Raw genomic sequence first — 26,173 nt, 5'->3', positions numbered from 1 at the left:
CCGCAGACTTATGATTCCTATGATCACAATACTTGTATTTTGTACAATCTAACACTCCTTTAATTTACGAAGCAAAGTTTTCTGCATCCCGTATATATACCGGATGTCCCAAAAAAACACCTACAACGCTTAGTATGTTGTGCGGGAAGGCAGACTGTTCCATTTTCAAGAAGGAACCCATATCCAGAAACGCACGGCTTGGACACTGTAGCCCATCGAAGTGTGATGGGTGTGCATTCCGTATGTCGTCAATAAACCCAACATGAGTAGCACATCGGGCTCATTACAAACGGGGTTTGAACTGTACACCTCCTACGTCATTGCAGAGCATTCATCGGCGGTGCTGAACCTCACCCACATGTCTCAATACATGCGGTTGTCTTTAAAGAATTTCACTCGCTCCGTGGACTCGAGCAATAAGGCTGACGTTACAGGAGTGTCATACACCATACTGAGTATAGTGCGCATTGGTATCACCCAAATATCACTATAAAATTTGTCACAAATGGAACATAATAATTGCTTTTACACATATCAAGTAAAAAATCTGCGGCAAATTAAGAAATATTTGATTTTTGGAGAATATTATGTATACGTGCTTTACCACTTTACAAGTACAATTGGTGTTGCGCTCACAGTGACACACGTATGTCTTTTGTCTTACACTTTCAACAATTTCGTGTGTGATATCTGTGTTCACTGAAGTTCTTTGCTTTCGGTTCATTCTTCACTTGTCAATGACATCATTTCATGAATTGTATCGCGATATACAATATTTAATAGGCGACAAAATAGTATGGCCAATGTACATAAGAAAAATTCAGTGGACTAGTGATGTATTGGTCCAGGGATCGAGCTACTTTCGTTCGAACAAAAATAAAAATATTTATTGGTCCAGGGATCATGCTATTTTTCTGCTGACCTCCATTTTGCTGTTTGAACTGGCCGCTCTAGTCATACGGACAAAGATAATGAGAATCTACAGACATAGCACTCCCATTCCACGGTGCTAGCTCTGGACCTGAAGAAAGTAACAAAAGATGGCACCAGCAGCGAATGGACAAAGATAATGAGAATCTACAGACATAGCACTCCCATTCCACAGTGCTAGACCTGGACCTGAAGAAAGTAACAAAAGACGGCACCAGCAGCGGAGTACGACATAAAATAGTCCTGTCTACAAGCCTTAAGTATGTTTTCATATTTCTCAAATAACGACGGTATTTCTTAATTTGCCGCAGATTTTTCACTTGATATGTGTAAAAGCAATTATTATGTTCCAATTGTGACAAATTTTATAGTGATATTTGGGTGATACCAATGCGCATCGTACCCCACCATACTCTTCATACTACCTACGTGGAACTGTCCGGCTTCTCTTAGTCGTCTCTCGATGGCCGCGAACGTGGAATGATGTAGGGTACGTCTGTTTGGAAAACGTTCTGCATACAATATTGCAGCAGCTTTACCATTGCAATCCGCTTTGCTTTATGCAAGCAGCATGTTGGACATTTCAGCAGCTGTATACTCGTACATGTCGCACTGGCGTTAACAGCGTTACTGCACTGGCAGACTGCAGTACACCGGGCATGTTGGCCGTGCGGTTTCCCATTTTCACACTAGGCAAATACTGGGGCTGTACCTTAATTAAGGCTACGGCCTCTTCCTTCCAGCTCCTAGCCCTTTCCTATCCCATCGTCGCCATAAGACCTACCTGTGTCGGTGCGACTGTATGCAGGAATATAGCGCATGCGCAGGAATGCTATTAGGCTGAAATCGTCGATGCGCAGTACACAGATGTCTAAGGGGTGCATACCTTCAGTATTAAGACACCAAATCGGAGCAGATTTTCACAACCGTTGTCAGACTTCGACGCTCTCCAGTGCCCAAACCGTGCATTTCCGGACAGGGGCTCCTTCTTGAAAACCGATCAGTTCGTAATCCCGCACAACATACTAAGCCTTGTCGGTGTTTTGGGGGACACCATGTATAATCCCTGTTCCACATGTCTTTCACAGCAATGCTGAGAAAATGAAAATGTTTCAACTGCTGAAACTGACACAACAAGAAAGTTTGTAATGCTGAAGACACCAGATATAGGTTAACTTATTTCCTTTTGATCCCAGTGCAGTTCCAGATCATTTTTCTCAATTTCCGTAAAAATTTCAGACATTCCAAGTACCTCTTCATCTGCCATCTCAAGAGAGGATGGGAATGGTTCCCCAAAGTCTTTGACATCAAGGGCCTTAGAACTCCGTCCAAAATCCCCCAAAAAATGACAGTCCTTCGCCAGAACCCTCAACATCCAAAAGCACAGAAATCCCAAAACTCCCAAACAGTGAGAAAGGATCCCGAAAATTCTCAAATTTGAAGACACCATAAACTCCTCCAAAACTCCTTCATGCAATGAGTCCTGTTCCCCCTCTTGACAAAGGAAATCAAGCAAGAAAGTGGTCAGCTGAAGTGCTGACAACACAAGAAAATATAAAGAAGAAACCGTTGTTTCGTGTTCAGAAACAAAAAGGGAAAGCTGCCTCTAAGGCGGATAGAAGACTGGTAAAGAATTTGAGTTCTGCGGGAAATGATAGAGAATGTCTTGAAGTTGACAGTAGTAAATGTGTGAAAAACTTGTGGTGATTGTGGAAGGTCCAAAGTGCACCGAAAAATTGTAATTAATAAAAAAGTAATGGTGGAATTGAAAACCATTGGAACTATGAAAAATTTGCTATCATTAAGTTTAATTAGACATGCGCTTAATAGAAACATGCGGTGCGTTACCCGGTTTCGCCTGAGTTTTCTTGATAGTGGCTTAACATAGAAGGTTTTCGGTAACGCAAAGATGGGAAAGCTACAGCCCCAGCATTTGCCTGGTGTGAAAATCGGGAACCACAGTAAACCATCTTCTGGGCTGCCGACGGTCGGATTCGAACAGGTATAGTTTAGAAAACCAATACAATGATGATCATCTGAAGTGATTAATTCGTCTTGCATGTGTCTTACAATGTGGGGGATCGTCTGCCGAGATGCACCACAGTCGCACTCTGGTGATGAAATAATTTTCCACGTATAAAGTGCATCCCTGCATCGTCCATGATTTGTTCTCACCCGATTCAGAGTGGTCCAAATCTTACGTGGTAGATGATGTCCACCAGGAAGATGTTCACCAGAAAAGATGTTGTGTAAGGAACTATCTGTGGCAGCTTTCCAACGACTTCTCCATTCTTCTAAAGGATGAAAATTCCCATCACGTTCCTACACAGGTAGCCTGAGTGACATTTTGGAACCAACAGAGGAAGCCATACAGTGGGTCACTCAACTGAACATTCTGCTCTCAATCATGTTTCTTGTCGTGTATATTTGTAGATATTGTATATATGTAACTAATTTGTTGCCATACGCCAATAATAATAATAATCTTGTTTTGGTAGTCATTTTAGGGACTTTTGTGAAATAAAATACTATAGTCCAGGGGTGGACACAACGAGGCTCGCGAGCCGCATGCGGCTCTTGAGCCAGTCTTGTGCGGCTCTTGACACCAACTTTAGAGTTAAATTAAATGATATAATTAATGGAATCTAACGACATCTCGCGGCTGGTGTCAGTCAGTAGCAGTGATGTACGGCTTAACGTTATTAGCGCTGTAGGTCAGTGGTAAGACATGGGAGGTGAAGATAGTTCCGGCGCCTTCCATTTGATAGTGCTTTGAGCGGGAGAGTGTGTCAGTGAGCCAGTGTCGTGAGGTGAAGCCAGTCGCGTTCACGTATAGGCAGTCGTGTGCTGTGCTGAAGAAATCAATGGCAGATATAATGATTTGAGATCATTCCTAGAAAATCCTTTTTCTGTTGTCGTTCTGAGCGATGGCAGTCCTGTTTCATCACCAATAACAAAGGATACAGCAGCTGTAGAGTTGGAGCTACAAGAACTGCAAGTCGACGAAGGATTAAAAGGACTCAAACGAAGTGGCATTTCTGCCATGGAATTTTGTAAGAATGTTCCAGAAGAAAAATACACACTAACAAAACAGTGTGCCAAAAGACAAATCTCAATCTTTGGGACTACTTTTGTGTGCGAATCACTGTACTCAACGATTAAATTCATTAAATCTACATATCGGTCTGAACGAACTGATGAACATTTAAGTGAAATTGTGCGAACTGCACTTACCAATTATCAGCCAGATTTCAAAAACCTAACAGCAAAAATGAACATCTCATTCCTTGATGTGTACCTAAAAAATAATGTTCTGTGTAGTGTAGAAAATAAATGTTCCTTCATTTGTTATAAAATGAAAAATGTGCCTTTATTCTATAAACCATTTTCTAAACATGCTCCCAATTTTTTGTCTCCTAAATTTGCGGCTCCCAGAAGTAACGTTAGTGGCCACCCCTGCTATAGTCTATAATTCCTTACGTACAGAATTTTTTTGATCAAGGTGCTACATGCAAGACAGATTTGCATCATTTTTTTCTTTTCTCCTAATTTATGTGTATAAAGTTAACATGCATGTTTGTATGAAGTAACAGACGTATTTTATTTTTTACCTTTTTTAAATTTGTTTCACTCCTGGCAGTACCGTGGAGATAAACGCCGACGCGACACTCTTCTCCCCACCCTGTTCTACTTCTCCGTAAAGCTAGCGCCCAGCAAAACTTGCGCGTACATTATGCGATCAGTAGAACTATACATGAGCCAAATTTTTTGCTCTTAAGTGCTACCTGCTATTTTGAAACTTACGTGTTGAGACATGCGCTCCTTGCGACCACTTTAACATCCACTACTTCTGGACAATGTAAATTAAATGTAGAATTCTATTAGCATAGTATCAATAAAGTATCGAGAACTCACCTCTAATAATAATAAGAATGATAATAATAAGGTGTTGAAAATGGGGCAGGCTAGGTTTTAAGAGCAAGAACCTAACAATTAATTGGTTGCTTAGCCTTCGCGGATGATTGGCGATTTTTTCTGATTCACTTGGCACTGCTAAAAACCAAATAAACCAACTTGCAAGCGGCTAAGGGCCGGTATTATAATAGAGGTTTAAACTGTTGGTTCAGTTTAAACTTCGGTTTATCTGTTAGTCGTGTATTATAAAACTTAATCTTAAGTTTAACTAGAGATTAATTTTACTGCCACTCATCTACCGTTTAAACTGAAGTTTAAGAATACATAACCTTACAACATGGAAGAACGAATGGATCTCGAAGATATTTTTGAGGTGTTTGAAGAAATACTAAGCGATGATGAAGAAGTGGTTCAAATTATTGAACGACCACCGGCACTACGAGTTTTCCGAGCAAGTAGACGTCACTTTCGTATATGGAATGAAAAATAGTTTTTAAATAGGTTTAGGCTTACAAAACACTGTCACAACCCTATTTCAGCAAATTGGTGCTAGAATAAAACATGCAACGAAAAGGTAAGAATGTAAAAATGACTTTTTGAACTGTTTGAATGTCAAAAGTATAAATTTTAGAAAATAAAGTAACTTCCTTCTATTTCAGAAATCATGCCGTAGAACCCCTCAGTCAGCTACTAATAGCATTGCGGTTTTATGCCTCCCGTAGTACGTTTATTAAACTGGGAGATATCGAAGAAATTCATAAGGCCACTGTTTCACGGACTACCGGTATATACACTGACTGACAGAGCAAATGCAACACCAAGAAGGAGTGGTCAGAACTTTATGCCAATTGCAGGGTAGACTGACGTCACTGAGGTATGCTCATGATGTGAAATGCGCCGCTTTGCTGCGCACGTAGCGAACGATAAATGGGACACGGCGTTGGCGAATGGCCCACTTCGTACCGTGATTTCTCAGCCGACAGTCATTGTAGAACGTGTTGTCGTGTGCCACAGGACACGTGTATAGCTAAGAATGCCAGGCCGCCGTCAACGGAGGCATTTCCAGCAGACAGACGACTTTACGAGGGGTATGGTGATCGGGCTGAGAAGGGCAGGTTGGTCGCTTCGTCAAATCGCAGCCGATACCCATAGGGATGTGTCCACGGTGCAGCGCCTGTGGCGAAGATGGTTGGCGCAGGGACATGTGGCACGTGCGAGGGGTCCAGGCGCAGCCCGAGTGACGTCAGCACGCGAGGATCGGCGCATCCGCCGCCAAGCGGTGGCAGCCCCGCACGCCACGTCAACCGCCATTCTTCAGCATGTGCAAGACACCCTGGCTGTTCCAATATCGACCAGAACAATTTCCCGTCGATTGGTTGAAGGAGGCCTGTACTCCCGGCGTCCGCTCAGAAGACTACCATTGACTCCACAGCATAGACGTGCACGCCTGGCATGGTGCCGGGCTAGAGCGACTTGGATGAGGGAATGGCGGAACGTCGTGTTCTCCGATGAGTCACGCTTCTGTTCTGTCAGTGATAGTCACCGCAGACGAGTGTGGCGTCGGCGTGGAGAAAGGTCAAATCCGGCAGTAACTGTGGAGCGCCCTACCGCTAGACAACGCGGCATCATGGTTTGGGGCGCTATTGCGTATGATTCCACGTCACCTCTAGTGCGTATTCAAGGCACGTTAAATGCCCACCGCTACGTGCAGCATGTGCTGCGGCCGGTGGCACTCCCGTACCTTCAGGGGCTGCCCAATGCTCTGTTTCAGCAGGATAATGCCCGCCCACACACTGCTCGCATCTCCCAACAGGCTCTACGAGGTGTACAGATGCTTCCGTGGCCAGCGTACTCTCCGGATCTCTCACCAATCGAACACGTGTGGGATCTCATTGGACGCCGTTTGCAAACTCTGCCCCAGCCTCGTACGGACGACCAACTGTGGCAAATGGTTGACAGAGAATGGAGAACCATCCCTCAGGACACCATCCGCACTCTCATTGACTCTGTACCTCGACGTGTTTCTGCGTGCATCGCCGCTCGCGGTGGTCCTACATCCTACTGAGTCGATGCCGTGCACATTGTGTAACCTGCATATCGGTTTGAAATAAACATCAATTATTCGTCCGTGCCGTCTCTGTTTTTTCCCCAACTTTCATCCCTTTCGAACCACTCCTTCTTGGTGTTGCATTTGCTCTGTCAGTCAGTGTACATATTTATTTACTAATTGCACAAGCAATTCTATTTCCTTACAAGTAAAATTAGGATAACGTTTATTGCTTTTATCCGCCATTTCATCTACAAGAAACAAAACATTATCGATAGTCATCGTTTCTTGCAAGTCACTGCAAAACATTTATCGACAGTCATCTTTTCTCGCAAGTCACTGTTTGCAAGATCGTATATTTCCTTCTTCACCTCAGTTTAACTTAGGACGGCCATTATAAGACTCATCGTCGGTTTAAACTCAAGTTACAGTTTAACTCAATCTTTAGTTTAAACCCTCATTATAATACCGGCCCTAAGGCAGGCCTCCATATTTCATTTGAGAAAACACAGTCCATTACGAACATCAAGACAGCTCCCAGAAATCAGGGCAAAATAAAACGGACAGAGAAATTCAAATACCTAGGCGAGTGGATGGAATGAAATATTCCTGAGAAAGAGGCATTCAAATCAAGAATCAGCTAGATTGCAATGGCCTACCGCCTCATCAAAGATATCTATAAAAAACTGTCAATATCTTTCAAATCCAAGCTTAGACATGACTGTACAGTAATTCGGTGGATCATGGGAGACTACTGGCAAAAATGACTGCAATTGGACTAGACAAAAGAGTGACTGAATGGGTTGCTATATTTCTAGAAAATAGATCTCAGAGAGGTAGAGTAGGTGAAGCTTTGTCTGACCCTGTAATAGTTGAGAGGGGAGTTCCTCAGGGCAGTGTTATCGGACCTTTATGTTTTCTTATATATATAAATGATATGAGTAAAGGAGTGGAATCGGAGGTAAGGCTTTTTGCGGATGATGTTATTCTCTATAGAGTGATAAATAAGTTACAACATTGTGAGCAACTGCAACGTGACCTCGAAAATATTGTGAGATGGACAGCAGGCAATGGTATGTTGATAAACGGGGCTAAAAGTCAGGTTGTGAGTTTCACAAATAGGAAAAGTCCTCTCAGTTTTAATTACTGCGTTGATGGGGTGAAAGTTCCTTTTGGGGATCATTGTAAGTATCTAGGTGTTAATATAAGGAAAGATCTTCACTGGGGTAATCACATAAATGGGATTGTAAATAAAGGGTACCGATCTCTGCACATGGTTATGAGGGTGTTTAGGGGTTGTAGTAAGGATGTAAAGGAGAGTGCATATAAGTCTCTGGTAAGACCCCAACTAGAGTATGGTTCCAGTGTATGGGACCCTCACCAGGATTACCTGATTCAAGAACTGGAAAAAATCCAAAGAAAAGCAGCTCGATTTGTTTTGGGTGATTTCCGACAAAAGAGTAGCGTTACTAAAATGTTGCAATGTTTGGGTTGGGAAGAATTGAGAGAAAGAAGAAGAGCTGCTCGACTAAGTGGTATGTTCCGAGCTGTCAGCGGAGAGATGGCGTGGATTGACATTAGTAGACGAATAGGTTTGAATGGCGTCTATAAAAGTAGGAAAGATCACAATATGAAGATAAAGTTGGAATTCAAGAGGACAAACTGGGGCAAATATTCATTTATAGGAAGGGGAGTTAGGGATTGGAATAACTTACCAAGGGAGATGTTCAATAAATTTCCAATTTCTTTGAAATCATTTCGGAAAAGGCTAGCAAAGCAACAGATAGGGAATCTGCCACCTGGGCGACTGCCCTAAATGCAGATCAGTATTGATTGATTGATTGACTTGAAGCTCTATATGCAACAGAATGCCTCTCAATGAATGAGAAGTGTCTAGCAGAACAATATTGGTTAATAATAATAATAATAATAATAATAATAATAATAATAATAATAATAATAATAATAATAATAATAATAATAATAATAATGTTATTTGCTTTATGTCCCACTAACTACTTCTTCGGTCTTCGGAGACGCCGAGGCGCCGGAACTTAGTCCCGCGGGAGTTCTTTTACGTGCCAGTAAATCTACCGACACGAGGCTGACGTATTTGAGCACCTTCAAATACCACCGGACTGAGCCAGGATCGAACCTGCCACGTTGGGATCAGAAGGCCAGCGCCTCAACCGTCTGAGCCACTCAGCCCGGCAACAATATTGGAAGCCAAAGAAAGGAAGATCTTGGGCCCAGTAAAGGAAAATGGAGAATATAGGAGAAGGCACAATCATGAACTATATCTGCATATGGAGAAAATAAAAGACGCTGTTTCTACGGTCCCTTAACACGAATGAGACCAGAAAGAATGTCCTCTCGAATCTTTGCCTACTTTCTGAATTAGAAAACTATAGGGGTTTGGTTCAACCGAGCTGGAAAAGGATTGACAAGAATAATTGGGGATCCTACGTGATAACCAAAGAACGGAATGAAGCTCACCGAAGAAGGATGCGGGAGTATTGCGCAAGTGTTAAAGCTCAAGACAGCTGCACGAAACTAAAGTATAATAATAATAATAATAATAATAATAATAATAATAATAATAATAATAATAATAATAATAATAATAATAATAATAATTCCGTAGGAGACTAACTAAAAGATTATTCAAAGTAATCAACTCAAAGAAGGTCAAAATAAAATGGCTAGAAGAAACTAAGGCGGACCTCCAAGAAATAAATATTACAGACGACATCATGGAAAATCGTGGAGCTTTTAGAACCAAAGTAGCTAATCATAAATTTAGGGAGAAACCAAAAAAGACAACTGGTAGGAAGTGGTCGACAGAACGCAAGATGCAACACAGTGCATTCATGAAGAGATTTTGGGAGGATAAGAAGGCACAAACCATCAAACCAACTATCAAGTTCAAACGCGCTCTATGAATGGGCATAACGAAGGAAGAAGAAGAATAATTCCGTAGGAGTTCGCCGCGTGGTTAGGGTCGCGTAGCCGTGAGCTTGCATTCGGGATATAGTTGGTTCGAACCCCATTGTCGGCATCCCCGAAGATGGTTTTCCGTGGTTTCCCATTTTCACTCCAGAAATATGCTGGGGCTGTACCTTAATTAAGGCCATGACCGCTTCCTTTCCACTCCTAGACCTTTCCGATCCCATCGTCGCCATAAGACCAGTCTGTGTCGATGCGACGTAATAATAATAATAATAATAATAATAATAATAATAATAATAATAATAATAATAATCACCATCATAGGTTGTTCTGCCATCCGGCAGGTCCAGTCATGGCTGCAACCTCCATATCTCTCGATCTCGTGCCCTTTGCTTCACTTCTGCATAATCTTCATTTCTTTTTCTAATGCTGTCTAATAACTGATATCGTCTCCTTCCTCTTCCTCGTTTTCCTTTTATCATCCCTTCATTTGCTACTCCTAGTAAAGTATTGTGTCTTATATTATGCCCTATCCAATTTTTCTTCCTATTTTGGATTACGGTCAGCATGCTCCTCTCTTCTCCCACTCTCTTCAGAACTTCCTCATTTGATATTTTGTCTTCCCACTTTACTCCTTCAATTCTTCGCCAACTTCACATCTCAAATGCCTCTGTTCTTCTCTGTTCTTCCTTCCTTAATGCCCATGTTTCAGCGCCCTACAGAGCTATATTCCATACCTTGTAAGTCTCTTCCTCAGATCTTTATCTAACGGACCACAAAACAGTTTTTTCTTCTTGTGGAAGCTTTCCTTCGCTAAGGCAATTCGAGCTTTTATGTCTATTATAGAGTGAAGGCCTTCAGTCACAGTGCGACGTAAAGCAACTTGTAAAATAATTGTAATAGTAATACCGAGGGAGTTGGCAGTGTAGTTAGGATCAAAGAGGATAGAATAGAATAGAGATGAAACTCAATGATAAATTTCGGTTCCAAGCCACTTGGCGCTAGTAGTTTTAGTCTCTTTTCCGAGATAGCGCCACAGTGTGCATTCTGGTGCAATACCTTAGTATTACTATCAACAGATAGCGCGGAGATTTAACATCCGGTTATGCTTAAAGCCCCCCTCCCTTCCCCTGCCGACCCCTCCCTAAATCCTCCGCCACCCCCCCCCCCCCGGCCGCTCCCTAAATCCTCCGCCACCCCCGCCCCCTCGTCAATTAGAATGCAGTTCTACTATTTCCATTCCCAATACATTCCCCATATATTTTTATTTCCACGTACTTACTACGTTGTAAATAATGATCTGATACCCCTAGTTCGTATGGCATACTATGTTATTGAGAACATAACCACACACCTCAAAGCAGCTTTAACTTCAAATGAATGATCGACACATTAACACAAAGCTGATATTATAGCAAATAAGAAATCCCTTCGAAAGCAAGACAGCAGAGCACACCATATGCAAGAGAATGGGGTATCGGGGTATCACATCAATATCCAAGTACCACATGAAAATAAAAATAACAGAATTAAATGCCCTGAGACAGGAAATATATAGAACTACATTAATAGAACCATTCAGCTTTCAGCCCCTGATGTGTACTCAAACAGGAAATACAGGATTTCAGGAGGACTAGCGAAGATATATTTCAAATAAACAAGCACAAGGAACCAAGATTTACATCACAAGCACATGAGCACTTGGAATTCAAACAACACAAATACTGTAGCATCATGGGAACTATCGATTAGAATCGATATAAGTTCGAACAAGGTTAATCGATTGGGTAAAGTCGAATTCGATGCAATTCAGCAATATTATCTCCACAATGCTTGACGTTTTATGACTAATTAATTTGTGAGAAGTGCCCACTGATTGAGGCTAGACTTGAAATACTTTAAATACTTCACTTCGAGACAAACTGCCATTAATTATTAACATCGCTCATTTCATGCTTACTTGCGTGCCATCTACAGAACGTGTACATAACTATTTACACGTTATGAATGACCTCCAGCGCCATCTAGGAAAAAAGACTGAAACTACCTAAAGCTAGCTACAGATTGGAACCAAAAGCCCTATTAGAGTTTCGCGTAGCTGTGAGCTTGCATTCGGGAGATGGTGGCTTCGACTTCCAACGTCGGCATCTTTCTTCATACTGTTACGAGGGTATTTAGAGTTTGTAGTATGGAAGTTAAGGAGAGGGCTTATAGAGTATGGTTCCAGTGTATGAGACCGACACCAGGACTACTTGATCCGAGAACTGGAAAAGATCCAAAGGAAAGCAGTACGTTTTGTTCTAGGTGATGTCCGACAAAAGAGTAGTGTTGCGAAAATGTTGCAAAATTTGGGCTGGGAAAACTTGGGAGTAAGGCGACGAGCTGCTCAACTAAGCGGTACGTTCCCAGCTGTCATTGTGGAGAGATGGCTTGGAAACTTTTATAGGTGGGAAATATAGTATAATGAAGATAAAGTTGGAGTTCAAGCGAACAAATTGAGACAAATGTTCATGTTCATTTATTGGGAAAGAAATTAGAGTTTGGAATAATTTATGAAGCAAAAAGGTTGAATAAATTACTAAGTTCTTTGAAAGAATTGAAGAAAATACAATTGATAAGGAATCTGCCACCTTGACGAGAGCCCTAAACACAGATCTATTATTATTATTATTATTATTATTATTATTATTATTATTATTATTATTATTATTATTATTATTATTATTATTACGTGGAAAGAAGGTGATCGTGAATACTGTTTTAAGAGAAAGTTGAAAATTTTAAGACTAGTTAGATAATTGGACGTAGGACCAATTAGGTTATGATTATAGAGCTGGCTGGAACATGAATTCATGTACCTGGGTTAATGCGGAAGAAGATCTCAGTGGGGAAACATACTTAAGATACCAGCTGTCAGCGTCAGGGTTCGAAGATCGGTTCTCCTTGAGGAACACTTTTCCAGTATAATGAAATGGCATGGGGCTTTTAGTGCCGGGAGATCCCAGGACGGGTTCGGCTCGCCAGGTGCAGGTCTTTTGATTTGACATCCGTAGGCGACCTGTGCGTCGTGATGAGGATAAAATGACGATGAAGACAACACATACACCCAGCCGCCGTGCCAGGGAATTTAACCAATGATGGTTAAAATTCCCGACCCTGCGGGAATCGAACCCGGGACCCCTGTGACCGAAGGCCAGCACGCTAACCATGTAGCCATGGAACCGGACAACTTTCCAGTTTTACAGTGTGACAGTCTTCGCAGCTGTGTTACGAATGTGGGATGGTTCTAGGACATTTCGTACCACTTAATCGGCTGATAACCTGCGAAGTGTCAGCTAATGATTTTAAAATATTTAGAAGGCATTCCGTACCACTTGAAAGAGTGGGAAGTATTGCAAAGTAAAAACGATTTCCTGATGAATGTATTCATTTGTATATCCATTGTCCGTTACTGGCGTTACTGGCGCAGAAGTCTTCGCACGGTGCGACCACTACTGTTGTTAATCTTCAGTCGGGCGCAAGTGATCTGATTGGCAGACGTGTTAATTCTTATCTCGTATTCGTCATTTGCGGGGACCTGGCTACTTCCTACCAAGTGATCTCATTGGCAGACGTGTTAATTCTTCATTTGCGGGGACTTAGCTACTTCCACATTTCAGAAGCTTCTGTTTCCGTTGTGACCTTCAAGCCCCTATCGGTCAGTTCATCAGAATATTTTATTTTACTTACTTGATAATGAACTAATGCAGTAGTTTATAAATATTCACAATAACAGTAATATTATCCATCCTTATGTTCGTCAGGCGCATTGCGCCCGAACACGATGCATATTTCTATTGTATTGTTTTGTTTCAAAATGATAAATATTTACGTAAACATAAGTGATAAGTATAGTTTAAAGGGCAATCATTAAAATAATATATGTATACGTTTTCTTCAGCAAATGTTGTAAATTATTTTTGTTTCTGATATCTGAAGTGTGAGCCTCCGTGACCCAGGCGGCAGCGCGTCGGCCTCTTACCGCTGGGTTCCGTGGTTCAAATCCCGGTCACTCCATGTGAGATTTGTACTGGACAAAGCGGAGGCAGGACAGGTTCTCCCGGTACTCCAGTTTTCCCCTGTCATCTTTCATTCCAGCAACACTCTCCACTATTATTTCATTTCATCTGCCAGTCATTAATCATTGCCCTAGAGGACTTTGACAGGTTTCGGCAGCCGGCACAATTCCTATCCTTGCCGCAAGATGGGGGCTTCATTCATTCCATCCCTGACCCGTCCGACTCGTTGGCTGAATGGTCAGCGTACTGGCCTTCGGTTCAGAGGGTCGCGGGTTCGATTCCCGGCCGGGTCGGGGATTTTAACCTTAATTGGTTAATTCCAGTGGCCCGGGGGCTGGGTGTTTGTGCTGTCCCCAACATCCCTGCAACTCACACACCACACAACACTATCCTCCACCACAATAACACGCAGTTACCTACAAATGGCATATGCCGCCCACCCTCATCGGAGGGTCTGCCTTACAAGGGCTGCACTCGGCTAGAGATAGCCACACGAAATTATTTATCCCTGACCCGGTCAGTGACTGGAAAACAGGTTGTAGGTTTTCATTCATCTAAAGTGAGTCTGTCAGGCCCATTACACTCGCCTGCGTGGAAATAGAATTTCAATTTGACATCAATATTTGGGGATTACGGGAAAACCGTTCGCAGGTAAGATAAGGACCTAAGTGGTACGGAATGTCCGTGATACGAAATGTCCGGACACCATATGAGATAGAAGCATTTTCCTCCCAGGAATGTAGCGTGAGATATTGCGTTTCTCCTTACCCGTGAGTGTGACACAGTTTCAAGTCGTTCTTTATTGATTCCACTCTCATTTTTAGTCTCGCTTTAATTACCGCACTTTTATTCGAGATGTGGGAGATAGAACAGTATTCTCTCTACATCCTCTGCTCCGCCCCGTGCATTCGAACGGTCGATCTTCAGCTGTCTTTTTTGACCTGTTCCTCTACCCATTGTTGGTGGGTGGACGGACGACCTAGAAGGGAGAGGCGAAGGGGATCGAGTTGAACAAATGGATCGTTACGGAGCGCGCATGCGTGGTAACAGCTGACTGCTGAAGGTGCGGCGAATGCGAAGTTCAGTGCGCCTGTAAACTTCGTGCATGCTAGTTGTGCGTGTAGAGGGGTAGAGCAGCACCAGCCGCTGTGGTTTTTAATTTCCACATAAACTAGAGGGGAGAGAAGCCGGTTTACGTACTCTTAATAAGCTTTGTGAAAACGTATCTACTTTATTATAGAATCCATGAAACAGCCAACGTAAGTTTTTCTTTTCTTTTTTTGCTTTTGTTCCATTTTAAATTTGAGAATTGGATTTAGAACATTTAAATTCTATTTCACATATCCAGCCATTAAAATTAGTATAGCAGGTGGCTCAAAAGGTTGTGGAGAAACTGAAGTAGCCGATAGGAAAGTCGTGAACATTTTTTGTATACAACGTTCTTTCTCTAGTGTCTTAGCTTCGCAAGCGATTCCCTCTTCATTGATTGACAGTTCTTGTCTCTTCATGAATGTAGAGCAGTGTGGAAAAATAATTAAAATAACTTATGACGTTCCTTACATTTCCCGGTTTGCTTTGACTCAGGGTTTCGTCCTAGGCTTGTAGTATTTCGTACTCTCTATTGGCTACTTCATTTTCCGGGTAGACTTGTTTTTTCAAATGCGAGTAGCAACCTGCATTCCACTCTGAAAAAAAGGCATTTCACTTTTTACCAGTGTGCTTTTCGTGTTATTTTATTGTAGTTTATTAGCATTAATGTCAATGTGCCTTATTTGTGTGTGCGAGCGTATGGTACACGGAGAAATATCGAGAATAATCTTAATGAATCAGAATGTTTTCATACTATTAATTTTTTAGCCGGTAGGTAGCATTTGTTGAACACATTTCATGAAATTCAACGTAAAGTCCTTTGTGTGACCTACTGAATTAAAATATTATAGCTGAATGTAAAGAATTTGAATTCACATATTCAGCCTTTTAAAATCATTCTAGATACCAATATTTGAATGAGTACAACCTGCATTCCAAACTGAAAAAAAAGTAGAGGTTATTTTAAAAATGATTGCCACCTGTAAGCTATGTGTGTGTGTGTGTGTGTGTGTGTGTGTGCTCGCAAGTGTGGTACACGGAGGAATATAGACAAGGGCGCCCATACCCGGGGGGAAGGAGGGGGCACGGCCCTCTCTAGCTCTCAAGGAAAGGCGAAAATCCAACGTAGTCAGGTGTTTTTCTTTTAAGAAATTGATTTAAAAGTCTGTATTACGGAGAAGTGGTAGTACCGCATCCCACCAACAGGCAAAGGATAACGTGGGTGTTATTCTACTGCGGAATACAAGTCACCATTCATCTTCCAAAATATTAAAAATACTACACACTCCCAGGTCTAGGCCGCCCTCTAAAAACTTGTCATATGGGAGCCCATGAATGTAGACGATAATCCTTTTCGGAAGGACTTAAGAAATTCCGAATATTTTCATACATTTTAGCTAGTAGCTTTACCTGAATACAATCCATCAAAAGGCCAATACAAGTCCTTTCTCTTTCATTTTAAATTAAAATACTACAACTGAACGTAGAAAATTTAGCAAGTGGCAGTCTGCATTCGAATCTCAAAAAAAGGGAGTTCAGGTTATTCAAAAAATAGTCGGCTGTAAGCTGGAGGGTGGTTATAAATTAATTCCACTTGTCAGCTGTCTCTTTTTCACATTAGATGTTATGTACTGTAGATTGATTTATTAGATTCCGGAAGTAATTTGAATGTTTATGCCCTCGTTTGGCACACTGAGAAATGTCGACAATAATCCTCGTTCATTAATGACTGAAATTCTGAATATTATCGTGCATTTTTAGCTGAATATACCCCTGTGATCGTTCTATGCGTCAGTTATCTTGTTACTCACTGTCGCTATTCAGTGACCTACTTCCGGCAAGGATATTACAACTGCCGTCGAGTTAAGGACAGATCTGTAAAATCTTGAACGTCATGTTGTATAGAAGTGGTATGGACTTGCCCTTTGAATTGTCTGTGATTATCTAGAGTAGGTGATTTGATTGAAAGGAAAGACTCCCTGACCCTCACTCGTTCTTTCATTCGCTTGATCAACAGACTGACGGGGAAGGAAATGAACGAAATAAACAAGGAAGCATTGCTGCATTTGATGTTGCGAGGAGTTATGACAGCTGGCATTGTTCTTTTTCACCTCAAGTTCCCCGGCACCCATCCTTTATCTCATTTATTAACCCTGTGCTCTGGTGTTTACATTTTCGACCTAACGAGTTGACTGCGTGGTAAGGTTGAAGTTTCCCTGTTGGTGAAACTTATAAACCGCCTTTTCACCAGATTTATAATCATACCACTGAGCGAGTTGGCCGTGGGGTTAGGGGCGCGCAGCTGTGAGCTTGGATTGGGGAGATAGTGGGTTCGAACCCCACTGTTGGGAGCCCTGAAGATGGCTTTCCCTGGTTTCCCATTTCCACACAAGCAAATGCTGGGGCTGTAATTAAAGCCACGGCCGCTTCCTTCCCACTCCTAGCCCTTTTCCAGCCCATCGGCGCCATAAGACCTATCTGTGTAGGTGCGACGTAAAGCACTTGTAAAAAATAAAAATAAAAACCCGAGTACCTTATAAGAACGTGGGTAATTCACACAATTTTCTCGGGGGACGTCCCTTATCTTTCAAATTGAACTTTGCTTATGTTATTCATAGGGGTAAGGAGTCGGCCTTTTATCCGGAGGCCACGGGTTCGATTCCCGATCCGAGGGCTAATTCGAAGTACACTCAGCCTGCGGGAAAACTGAGGAACTATCTGACGGTGAGATAGCGGCCCTGTCTAGAAAGCCAAGAATTAATCACGCATCGCTTCATAATGTGCAGGCCTTTGAATCAAGGCATGTCAGGGCTCTAACGACTTCTTTTTTCATTATCTGTCGCTAGCCTTACTAACATCACTACCTATACTCCTATCCATGTTCCGAAATTTTGGTTCTTACAAGAATGTCGTTAATTGAGACATAATTCTGTAGCGGGACTTCACTGATCTACTGTTCTTCATTCAGTTCTGGATACCTAAAATGTCAAATTTAACTTTGCTTACGTTATTCATAGTAACACACTGTAAACATGATCCCATTGGAAACTCAACAGATTGGCTGCTATGAATCTACTTCACGATATATTCAGAAATAATCGGCAGATAAAGTTATACATGGAACGTCCTGAAACGAACGAGAACAGAAGATGCATAGCACAGTTTTACGTCGCACCAACACATAGGTCTTATGGCGACGGTGGGATAGGAAAAAGCTAGGTGTGGGAAGGAAGCGGCCGTGGCCTTAATTAAGGTACAGCCCCAACATTTGCCTGGTGTGAAAATAGGAAACCACGGAAAACCATCTTCAGGGCTGCCGACAGTGGATTTCCAACCCACTATCTCCCGTATGAAAGTTCACAGATGCGCGCCCCTAGCAGCACGGCCAACTCGCTCGGTGCCTCGCACAGTATACGTCAGTGGAATAGATTCGAGGAGTTCATTGACAGCTTCATTGTCATAGCTCAGCTGATAAGGCGTTCCATAATACGGTGAACATACGTCCGGAAAATTTCGGGAAATTTCAGAGGACTGAACCGGTGTTCCAAGGGAAAAAAGTCCGATTTTTCCAGATCGATTTATTCACATTTTTTATGCATGAAGTTATAGTAACAATATTAGTAAGAATGGCAATAATAATAGTAATAAATACATTTTGTCACAGTGCAGATGGTTTTGCAGAGATTCTTCGCAGAAGACGTCCTAGCAGGTTTGACTGGACTGAACTAAAACTGACCACTTGTGGCATAGTCGTCACCTTCATCTTTCCTTATACGACTTCGCTTATTCCAGCTGTTGCTTTCTTCGGTCCCCAACGTATTAGGTTTGCGAAGCCTAGGGAGTCTTTCATTTTCATGCCCTTCGTGGCCCTTTCCATTCTTTGCCGATATCTTAATTTTTCAATGGATCGGACCTCTTACTTTTTTCCCCCTGTGATTAGTATTAAGAGAGAATGATTACCTAATGGTACAAGAGCTACCAGAAAGTAATGGAACACCTGCCCACAATGTTAGTTCGGTGGTTGTCACCCTGTTAGAACCACGCAGTGCTATCTTTTGCGGCTATAGCAGCAGTTACCATCTCCAGTATTCTCCCGACGAGTGTCTGCAGAACATCCACCGTGATTCGTCGCCATTGCGAAAGTTGGACAGTGGGTTTTGGCAGCTCCTCCTGAGACCTCACTCGGTGGTTCAGTTCGCCCCAAAGATGTTCCGTGGGGTTGAGGTCAGGAGTGTGGGCGGGACAATTCAGTTGGGGAACCTTGTTGTCGACGTACCACTGCATAGTAGCCCAGAAGCGCGGCATTTGGGTAGCATTGTCATTCTGGAAGTAATAACGGTCTCTTACGTGACAATTCCACAATGTTGGGAGCATTTTATTATCCTGAATGTTAGTGTGCCTCCGTGTTCATGCTGCCACTGACAAACTGTAGCGGGCCCCACGCATACACTCCACCCCCCCCTCCCCAATTTACTGGCTGGAACTATGCACTTCGGCAGAAGGCGTTCCCCGGTTAGACGCCACACCCATACACATCCATCGGACCGAAATGTGAATCACTCCACAGAACCTATTTTCACTGTTCCACCATGCTCCTCACGTTCATCTATCCTATCCGACCTCGCTTGATCAACTCTTGTTTTCCGATCCCTACGCTATGAGAGCATTCGAGGGCTAGGATCTCTTTCATTTCCACGCCCTTCGTGCCCCTTTCTTTGACCGATATCTTCATTTTCCAAGTGTCGGATCCCTTCCATTTTTTTCTCTCTAATTAGTATTATATAGAGGATGGTTGCTTAGTTGTATCCCTCTCAAAACAATCACCTCCACCACCTTCACTGTTCCAGTGTCCAGTTGCCACGGTCCAACATCAATTTAGTCGCCGATCTTCATTGTTTTTTGTGATATGGGGCTTGTGTGCCACTGCTCTTACGGAATATACGAGTTGGCGGGTCTCTGTACGCATTGTTCCAATGGCAGCACTACTACTAAATGTTTGCTATCCTCCCCTGAAGGGAGAGGCGGGCCTCCTGAACGGTGACGCCGTCTCTCAGGCCAAGAGATTTGTATCGGAGATGTTCGGAGAAGGTGAAAGTGTTGGCGGCCGTGGCCTATACTAGGAACTGTCCTGGCATTCGCCTTAGTGCAGGAGAATGGAGAACCACGGAAAGCCATTCTCAGGACAGCCGACGGTGGGAACCAGTCCCTCTGTCTCCCGAATACAGAGGGTTAGAGCCACGGTAGAGACGTAGCCTCCCCTCCTCTGCTCGGGTGGCCGGTCGGAGTGCATAGCTGACGGACCACAGACCAGCCATGGCCATTTGTGGGCCGAAACCCACTCTGCATCCACAGACCATGGAAACACACACTCCTGTTGCTGCATGAAACTCCTGTCGCATAGCAACCATCACTTGTGCCCTATCTTTGACAATTTTACGTTGCAAGGTGCTGTGATTTCTGTCGGTCATAAATTTAGCTCGTCCAGAACGTTGACCGGGCTGAGTGGCTCAGACGATTGACTTCAACTTGGCAGGCTGGATCCTGGCTCAGTCCGGTAGTATTTGAAGGTGCTGAAATACATCAGCCTCGTGTCGGTAAATTTACTGGCACGTTAAACAACTCCTGCCTGACAAAATTCCGGCACCTTGGCGTCTCCGAAAACCGAAAAGTAGTTAGTGGGACGCAAAGCCAATAACATTACTATTATTATTATTATTATTATTATTATTATTGTTATTATTATCTTCTTTCTTAATCTGTTTACCCTCCAGCGTTGGTTTTTCCTTCGGACTCGGCGAGGGATCCCACCTCTACCGCCTCAAGGGCAGTGTTCTAGAGCGTGAGACATTGGGTCGGGGTATACAACTGGAAAGGAAGACCAGTACCTCGCTCAGGAAGCCTCACTTGCTATGCTGAACAGGGGCTTTGGTGGGGGATGGGAAGATTGGGAGGGATAGACAAGGAAGAGGGAAGGAAGCGGCCGTGGCCTTAATTTGCCTGGAGGAGAAGTGGGAAACCACGGAAAACCACTTCGAGGATGGCTCAGTTGGGAATCGAACCCACCTGTACTCAGTTGACCTCTCGAGGCTGAGTGGACCCTTTCCATCCCTCGTACCACTTTTCATATTTCGTGGCAGAGCCGGGAATCTAACCCGGGCCTCCGGGGGTGGCAGCTAATCACACTAACCACTTTACCACAGAGGCGGATTATTATTATTATTATTATTATTATTATTATTATTATTATTATTATTATTATTATTATTACGTTGGCACAATGCCCACCCGCGTTCCATTTCTGCATTATGAATTCTGCTGATCATTTGGGTCTAGTTAACTTCGCTGCAATCGCTCTGTTGGACAATTGATAAGTAATATTAAAGTCTTTGGGACAACCCACTGAGGTGGCAGCCCACAAATATGCCCTTATCGAAGTCTGATAGCTCTGTACCTCGTGCCTTATCCTCGTCGCCTAGTTCTCATTCTGTACGCCCTGAAACCTATCAGCCAGACAGGTCAACTGACCTACTGAATTACCATCCATAATGTGTGCTCAGTTACTTTATGGTAGATAGTGTGCTTCTCCGTATAACAGTAATCACCACAACCTCCCTGAATTTCGGAATTCCACTTCATACTGGAGGCGCAGTGGCATCAGCGGTATACTGGTCTTCGGTTGTGTTGTATACAAGATGAGGTATACTGGAACACAACATAAATTTATTGCTTCAATAGGACTGTATACAATATATACATGAATTTAACTTAAACTTTTCTTGAAGCTGAGTAAGTTCGCAAGTAATTAATCTTGATAGTAGACTGAGAGTCTGTAGAAATGTACACTTGATACACATTAACTTTATGTACACTCGAAGCTATCTTGATGAGATAGTTTGTGAAAAGGTAGAGTTCATGATAGTCGAAAACTATCGGTTTCATAAGCGTAACTTGCCATGAAAGTTCCTACTAACATAATGCAGTTATTTCTATTTGGCTTGTCATGAAATGACGTGAATATTCACAATTAGAGAATCTAATGTAGGTGTCGGAGCCTGAGTGAAGACTGAGGATGTGTAGAATACAGGCATCGGGGCTCGACGTGGCTGCAGGAACGGGAACTGAGGCAGTGACCCGAGGTGAGACCTCATACAACCAGAATTCAGTCCACCTGGCCGAGACATATGTTTAAGAGGGATAACCTCCGTGTTCGACGTTCAGTGTAATCTGGTGCTGGACACTGGGGAGTCCTACTAAGTGGCTGCCAGGTGCTCCTTTTATAGTGCAGACTGATGTCACAAGCAAGCGCACTGGAGTCTTCTCGTAGAGTTTCGCATAATCCAAGCTGCGGCGTGCGCGGTGCTGGCTGGCGCATAGCTGGGAGCGCGAAGGACACACACCAGGTTGAGAGGGCTTCGGATTCCATTCTCGACTGAACAGGGGATTTTAACTGGGTATTGTTAATTTCTCTGGCTCGGGGACTAGGTATGTGTGTTCGTCTTAATACGTTTCTTTTCATGTACAGATAAAACAAATCACACCACTAACCACCACAGAAACACGCAGTAGTGGATACTACTCTCCACATAGGTTTGCCGTCAGGAATGGCATTCGGCCGTAAAACAGGGCCAAATCCATACCAAGGACCGACCCCAGCCAGGAATATTAACACAGTCGAACCTCGATATCTCGGAACTCCATTACTCGAATTTTCAGTATCTCGAAGTAACTTAAAATTTCCCTGCCAATTGTCCTGTTCTTCACGTGTATTTATTTCTCTGTTACTCGAAATTCGGTTACACTAATTTCTCGATTTCCCGAAGCAAACATTTCCTCTCTTAATAGCTCTAATTTTGTGCAACATTAACTGTGCAATACGGCGTTTGTGGTTTGTGAGGAACAGTTAACAAGTAAATAAAGGGTTACAGTGATGCTGGGAGCTAATATGACGGGAACCGAAAAACTAAAACATCTAATGGTCGGAAAATCGGCGAAGCCTCGCTGTTTCTCGGGTGTGAATTCATTACTGGTCACGTACGAAAACAAACTCCGAAGTCGCGGATGACAAGCTCCATTAACGAACCTCGTCTGCGTGGTATTGACGAGAAGTTTCTACGTGAAGGGAGAAAATATTAAACAGAAGAGACTAACGGATGTTTTTCAAAGGTGTTAATCCAGAAAGGTTTCGTATTTCACAACTATGTGTACTGTATCCTGTCTCCTAAAAATTACTATAATAAACAATAAGAAAAAGGAGATTGCTATTTCTTGGGCACATTTACAGAATGGATGACAATAGACTAACTAAACGAATCTTCAAGTACCTTTGGGAAAAGAAATCAACTACCACCTGGATTCAGGAAGTCAAGAAAGACCTGCAAAGGAACAACATATGAGAAGAAGAATTATTGGAAAGAAAGATTTTTAGAAAGAAAGTCTTACAAATGGAAGGATTCCAAGGGAGGAAGGAAAAGAAAACAGGCACAAAGTGGACTGAAGTCAGGAAAAAGAAACACAGTGAAACAATGAAAGAATACTGGAAGAAAAGGAAAGAACAACTAAGGAGGAACAATTGAAATTGTAACGTGGTTCTTAGAAGGCCGAAACGCAAGAAGAAGAAGAAGAAGAAGAAGAAGAAGAAAGTTTATAATTAAAGTAATCCCGTAAAATAGTTCGTATATTTTTAAATACTCTTAAAAATAATGTGTTCAGTATAAGCCCGAATTTAAAAAAATGCATATGCAAATGCATATGTTGAACGTTAGTGCATATACATGCTCAAAACCGGCATTCTTTATATCTCGAAATTTCGATAACTCGAAATAAAATTTAGCTCACGAGGTGATTCGAGATATCGAGGTTCAACTGTACTTAAAGCAACGTTTTTTTTTTTTTTTACTATGCTAAATAATGTTCTGTTTTATTTGTAGCTAACAGCTATGTGTAGCTTGGTGCGTGCGAAATACATCTGATACTGTTAATAAGAGCAGGCGTAGCTCAAGGACGGAGTGTGAGGTTATGGAATTGTTCGTTTCGTCTGGTGCCGGTTCAAGCGAAGTCAGTCTGGGAGTGTTCTTTCTTTAGTTATAAGTAGGGCCCGGATTTTAAAAAATGCATATTTTGAACGTTAGTGCATATAGACATATTTTTCTCTTATGTGTGATCGATTATCTAAGATTTCTGAACGAAATGAAAAATCTAATGAACTCTGTATGTTGTACATTCCTTGGAAACATGAGAAGCCTTCCCTGATCAAGGAAAAAAAAGCTTTCACTGTCGCAACACAAGCAGCTAGACGGATTATAACACTTTCCACAATAGCTATTTCCTTCTTTCTGACATTCTTCCCTCCTTCTCCTTACAGTAGCCTCCGAGGTTTGCTTAAACAAATGCGTTCATCTGTTAACTTGCTCTTCGTCTACTGCAGTGTTTCACCAGATTAAACTGTAAAAAAGCCTAAATGTTCTGAGCAGTCAGTGCCAGTGTACAAGTATTGTCCACTTACGTCCGTCAACGTAGAATGATCATTTTCAGCGTATACATTAATTCTGGCAGACAACAGAAATTTACTGAGTCCTGAAAACATTGAAAAACTGTTGAAACCTACTGACATGAATCATTTTGCAAGGAATTAAACATGTTTACGAATTTAACACTGAGATAAAAATAAATAATGCGTTTGGTAAGCGTATTTTGTTTTGTTTTTAGTGCATATTTTCGTGCATGTTAACAACATTTTTACTGCATATGCGCATGCATATTTTCGGAGTTTTCAGTGCATATGAATTCGGGCCCTAGTTAAAAGTTCATTTTATCATATTAGCTGCCTCTGCGGATCAGTTGTAGTGTGTCGGCCTTCGAATCCAAAAATCGCCAGTTCACATCCCGCAAAAGTAGCCGCACTTTTGAAGGGCGATAAAAGTTGATTCGACACTCCGTGCCGTGCGATGTCGGCATGTAAAAGATCTCCGCGAAACATTTCCTTCAACTCGGCCGTTCTGTAGATTGCCAAGCAGATATGCGGGTTACTGTGCTACCTGGTAGAATGAAACGGAATTTCGAAATGGACGCGCAGACAACCTCGATGACGTCAGATCAAAACGCCTGCACATAATAGCTGAGACTATACGATTATTATTATTATTATTATTATTATTATTATTATTATTATTATTATTATTATTATTTATCCTGTGAGTTTGTATGTTCTGTAGATATGCCCATGGAATTTGAAGGATCTCTTGCGTATGGTATTAATGGACCTGTCTGTTAGCATGTAGACAGTAGCGGCGATTAGGGGGATGAGGGCGCGGGGGGCGGGGGGTTGTCGTAATTTGTACAAGCCCTGTTGTCTCATCAGCTTATTGTTTCCTTTAAATTTAAATGAATATTCGCGGAAATACGCAAGAAAGTCGTTCCTCGCGGCTGACCGATTTGTATAGCGCCACAACAAGCAGTGGAGACTTTGCATGTGCAGTGAGGAAGGGTAGCAGGGGTATATTCTTTTGTCGAGGTTATGGACAGCGTTGGTAATTCTGTCTGCTGGTAGTCGTGAATGTTGTTTTTTCTATGTGATTATTTTAATGGCCAATTCCTTACTTAATAGCTTAATTAAAGGAAGTTTATCTTAGGCTTAGAACCGGTCAATGATTGATCGTCAGAGTAATGGTATGTAATCGAAGTAATCTGATCGACTGAACTGAGGCGGCGTTGACGTCAAGGCCGCCAGTGCCCTGACCGAGAAAGACGCGTCTTGGCTCCTCTAAAGAATGAGACAATGACTGGCAGCGTAATGTGGTTGTTTAAGAAGAATAATACCCAAGCCATGACGAAGATCCCCATGGTCTTACAGAGGCCGTAACGAAAGAAGAAAAAGATGATTATAATCTTCTGCCATCTCAATTTTCGGACGAGAATGTTTTATTGCCAAGTCCTGCTTTTTTTGGCTGAATGATCGACGTACTGGTCTTCCGTTCAGGGGACCGCAGATTGGATTACCGGTCAGGGCGGGGATTGTAACTGCGTATGGGGTTTTGCCTCTGGCTTGGGACTAGGTAGGTGTTTGCAGTAACACACTTCTCTTCATGTACATACAGTACACGCACTTAACTCGCAATAGTGACTAGATCTCTCCGCGTAGAGTTGACGTCAGGGAGAGCATCTAAACGTATAACTGGACCAGGTCCAC

General features: G+C 42.5%; 1 protein-coding gene across 3 annotated transcripts in view; it reads left to right on the top strand.

Moving 5' to 3' along the window:
- LOC136882025 (oxysterol-binding protein-related protein 2) overlaps nucleotides 1-26,173 on the top strand; it is a 495,565-nt gene that overhangs the window by 159,280 nt on the left and 310,112 nt on the right. The window contains exon 1 of one of the 3 annotated variants that reach the window (XM_067154531.2): nucleotides 14,998-15,158. The exons of 1 other annotated variant lie outside the window; for it this stretch is intronic. In XM_067154531.2, coding sequence (XP_067010632.1) covers nucleotides 15,145-15,158 — 14 coding nt within the window. In that variant the 5' untranslated portion in view covers nucleotides 14,998-15,144. Of the gene's footprint in view, nucleotides 1-14,997; nucleotides 15,159-26,173 lie in introns of those variants that run through there. One more of the 3 variants, XM_067154530.2, reaches the window with a different exon arrangement.

This window comes from Anabrus simplex, chromosome 10, assembly GCF_040414725.1.
Source record: "Anabrus simplex isolate iqAnaSimp1 chromosome 10, ASM4041472v1, whole genome shotgun sequence".
NCBI classification, from domain to species: Eukaryota; Metazoa; Arthropoda; class Insecta; order Orthoptera; family Tettigoniidae; genus Anabrus; species Anabrus simplex.
Note: the sequence above shows the minus strand (reverse complement) of the source record. Positions and strands in the feature narration are given on the sequence as shown.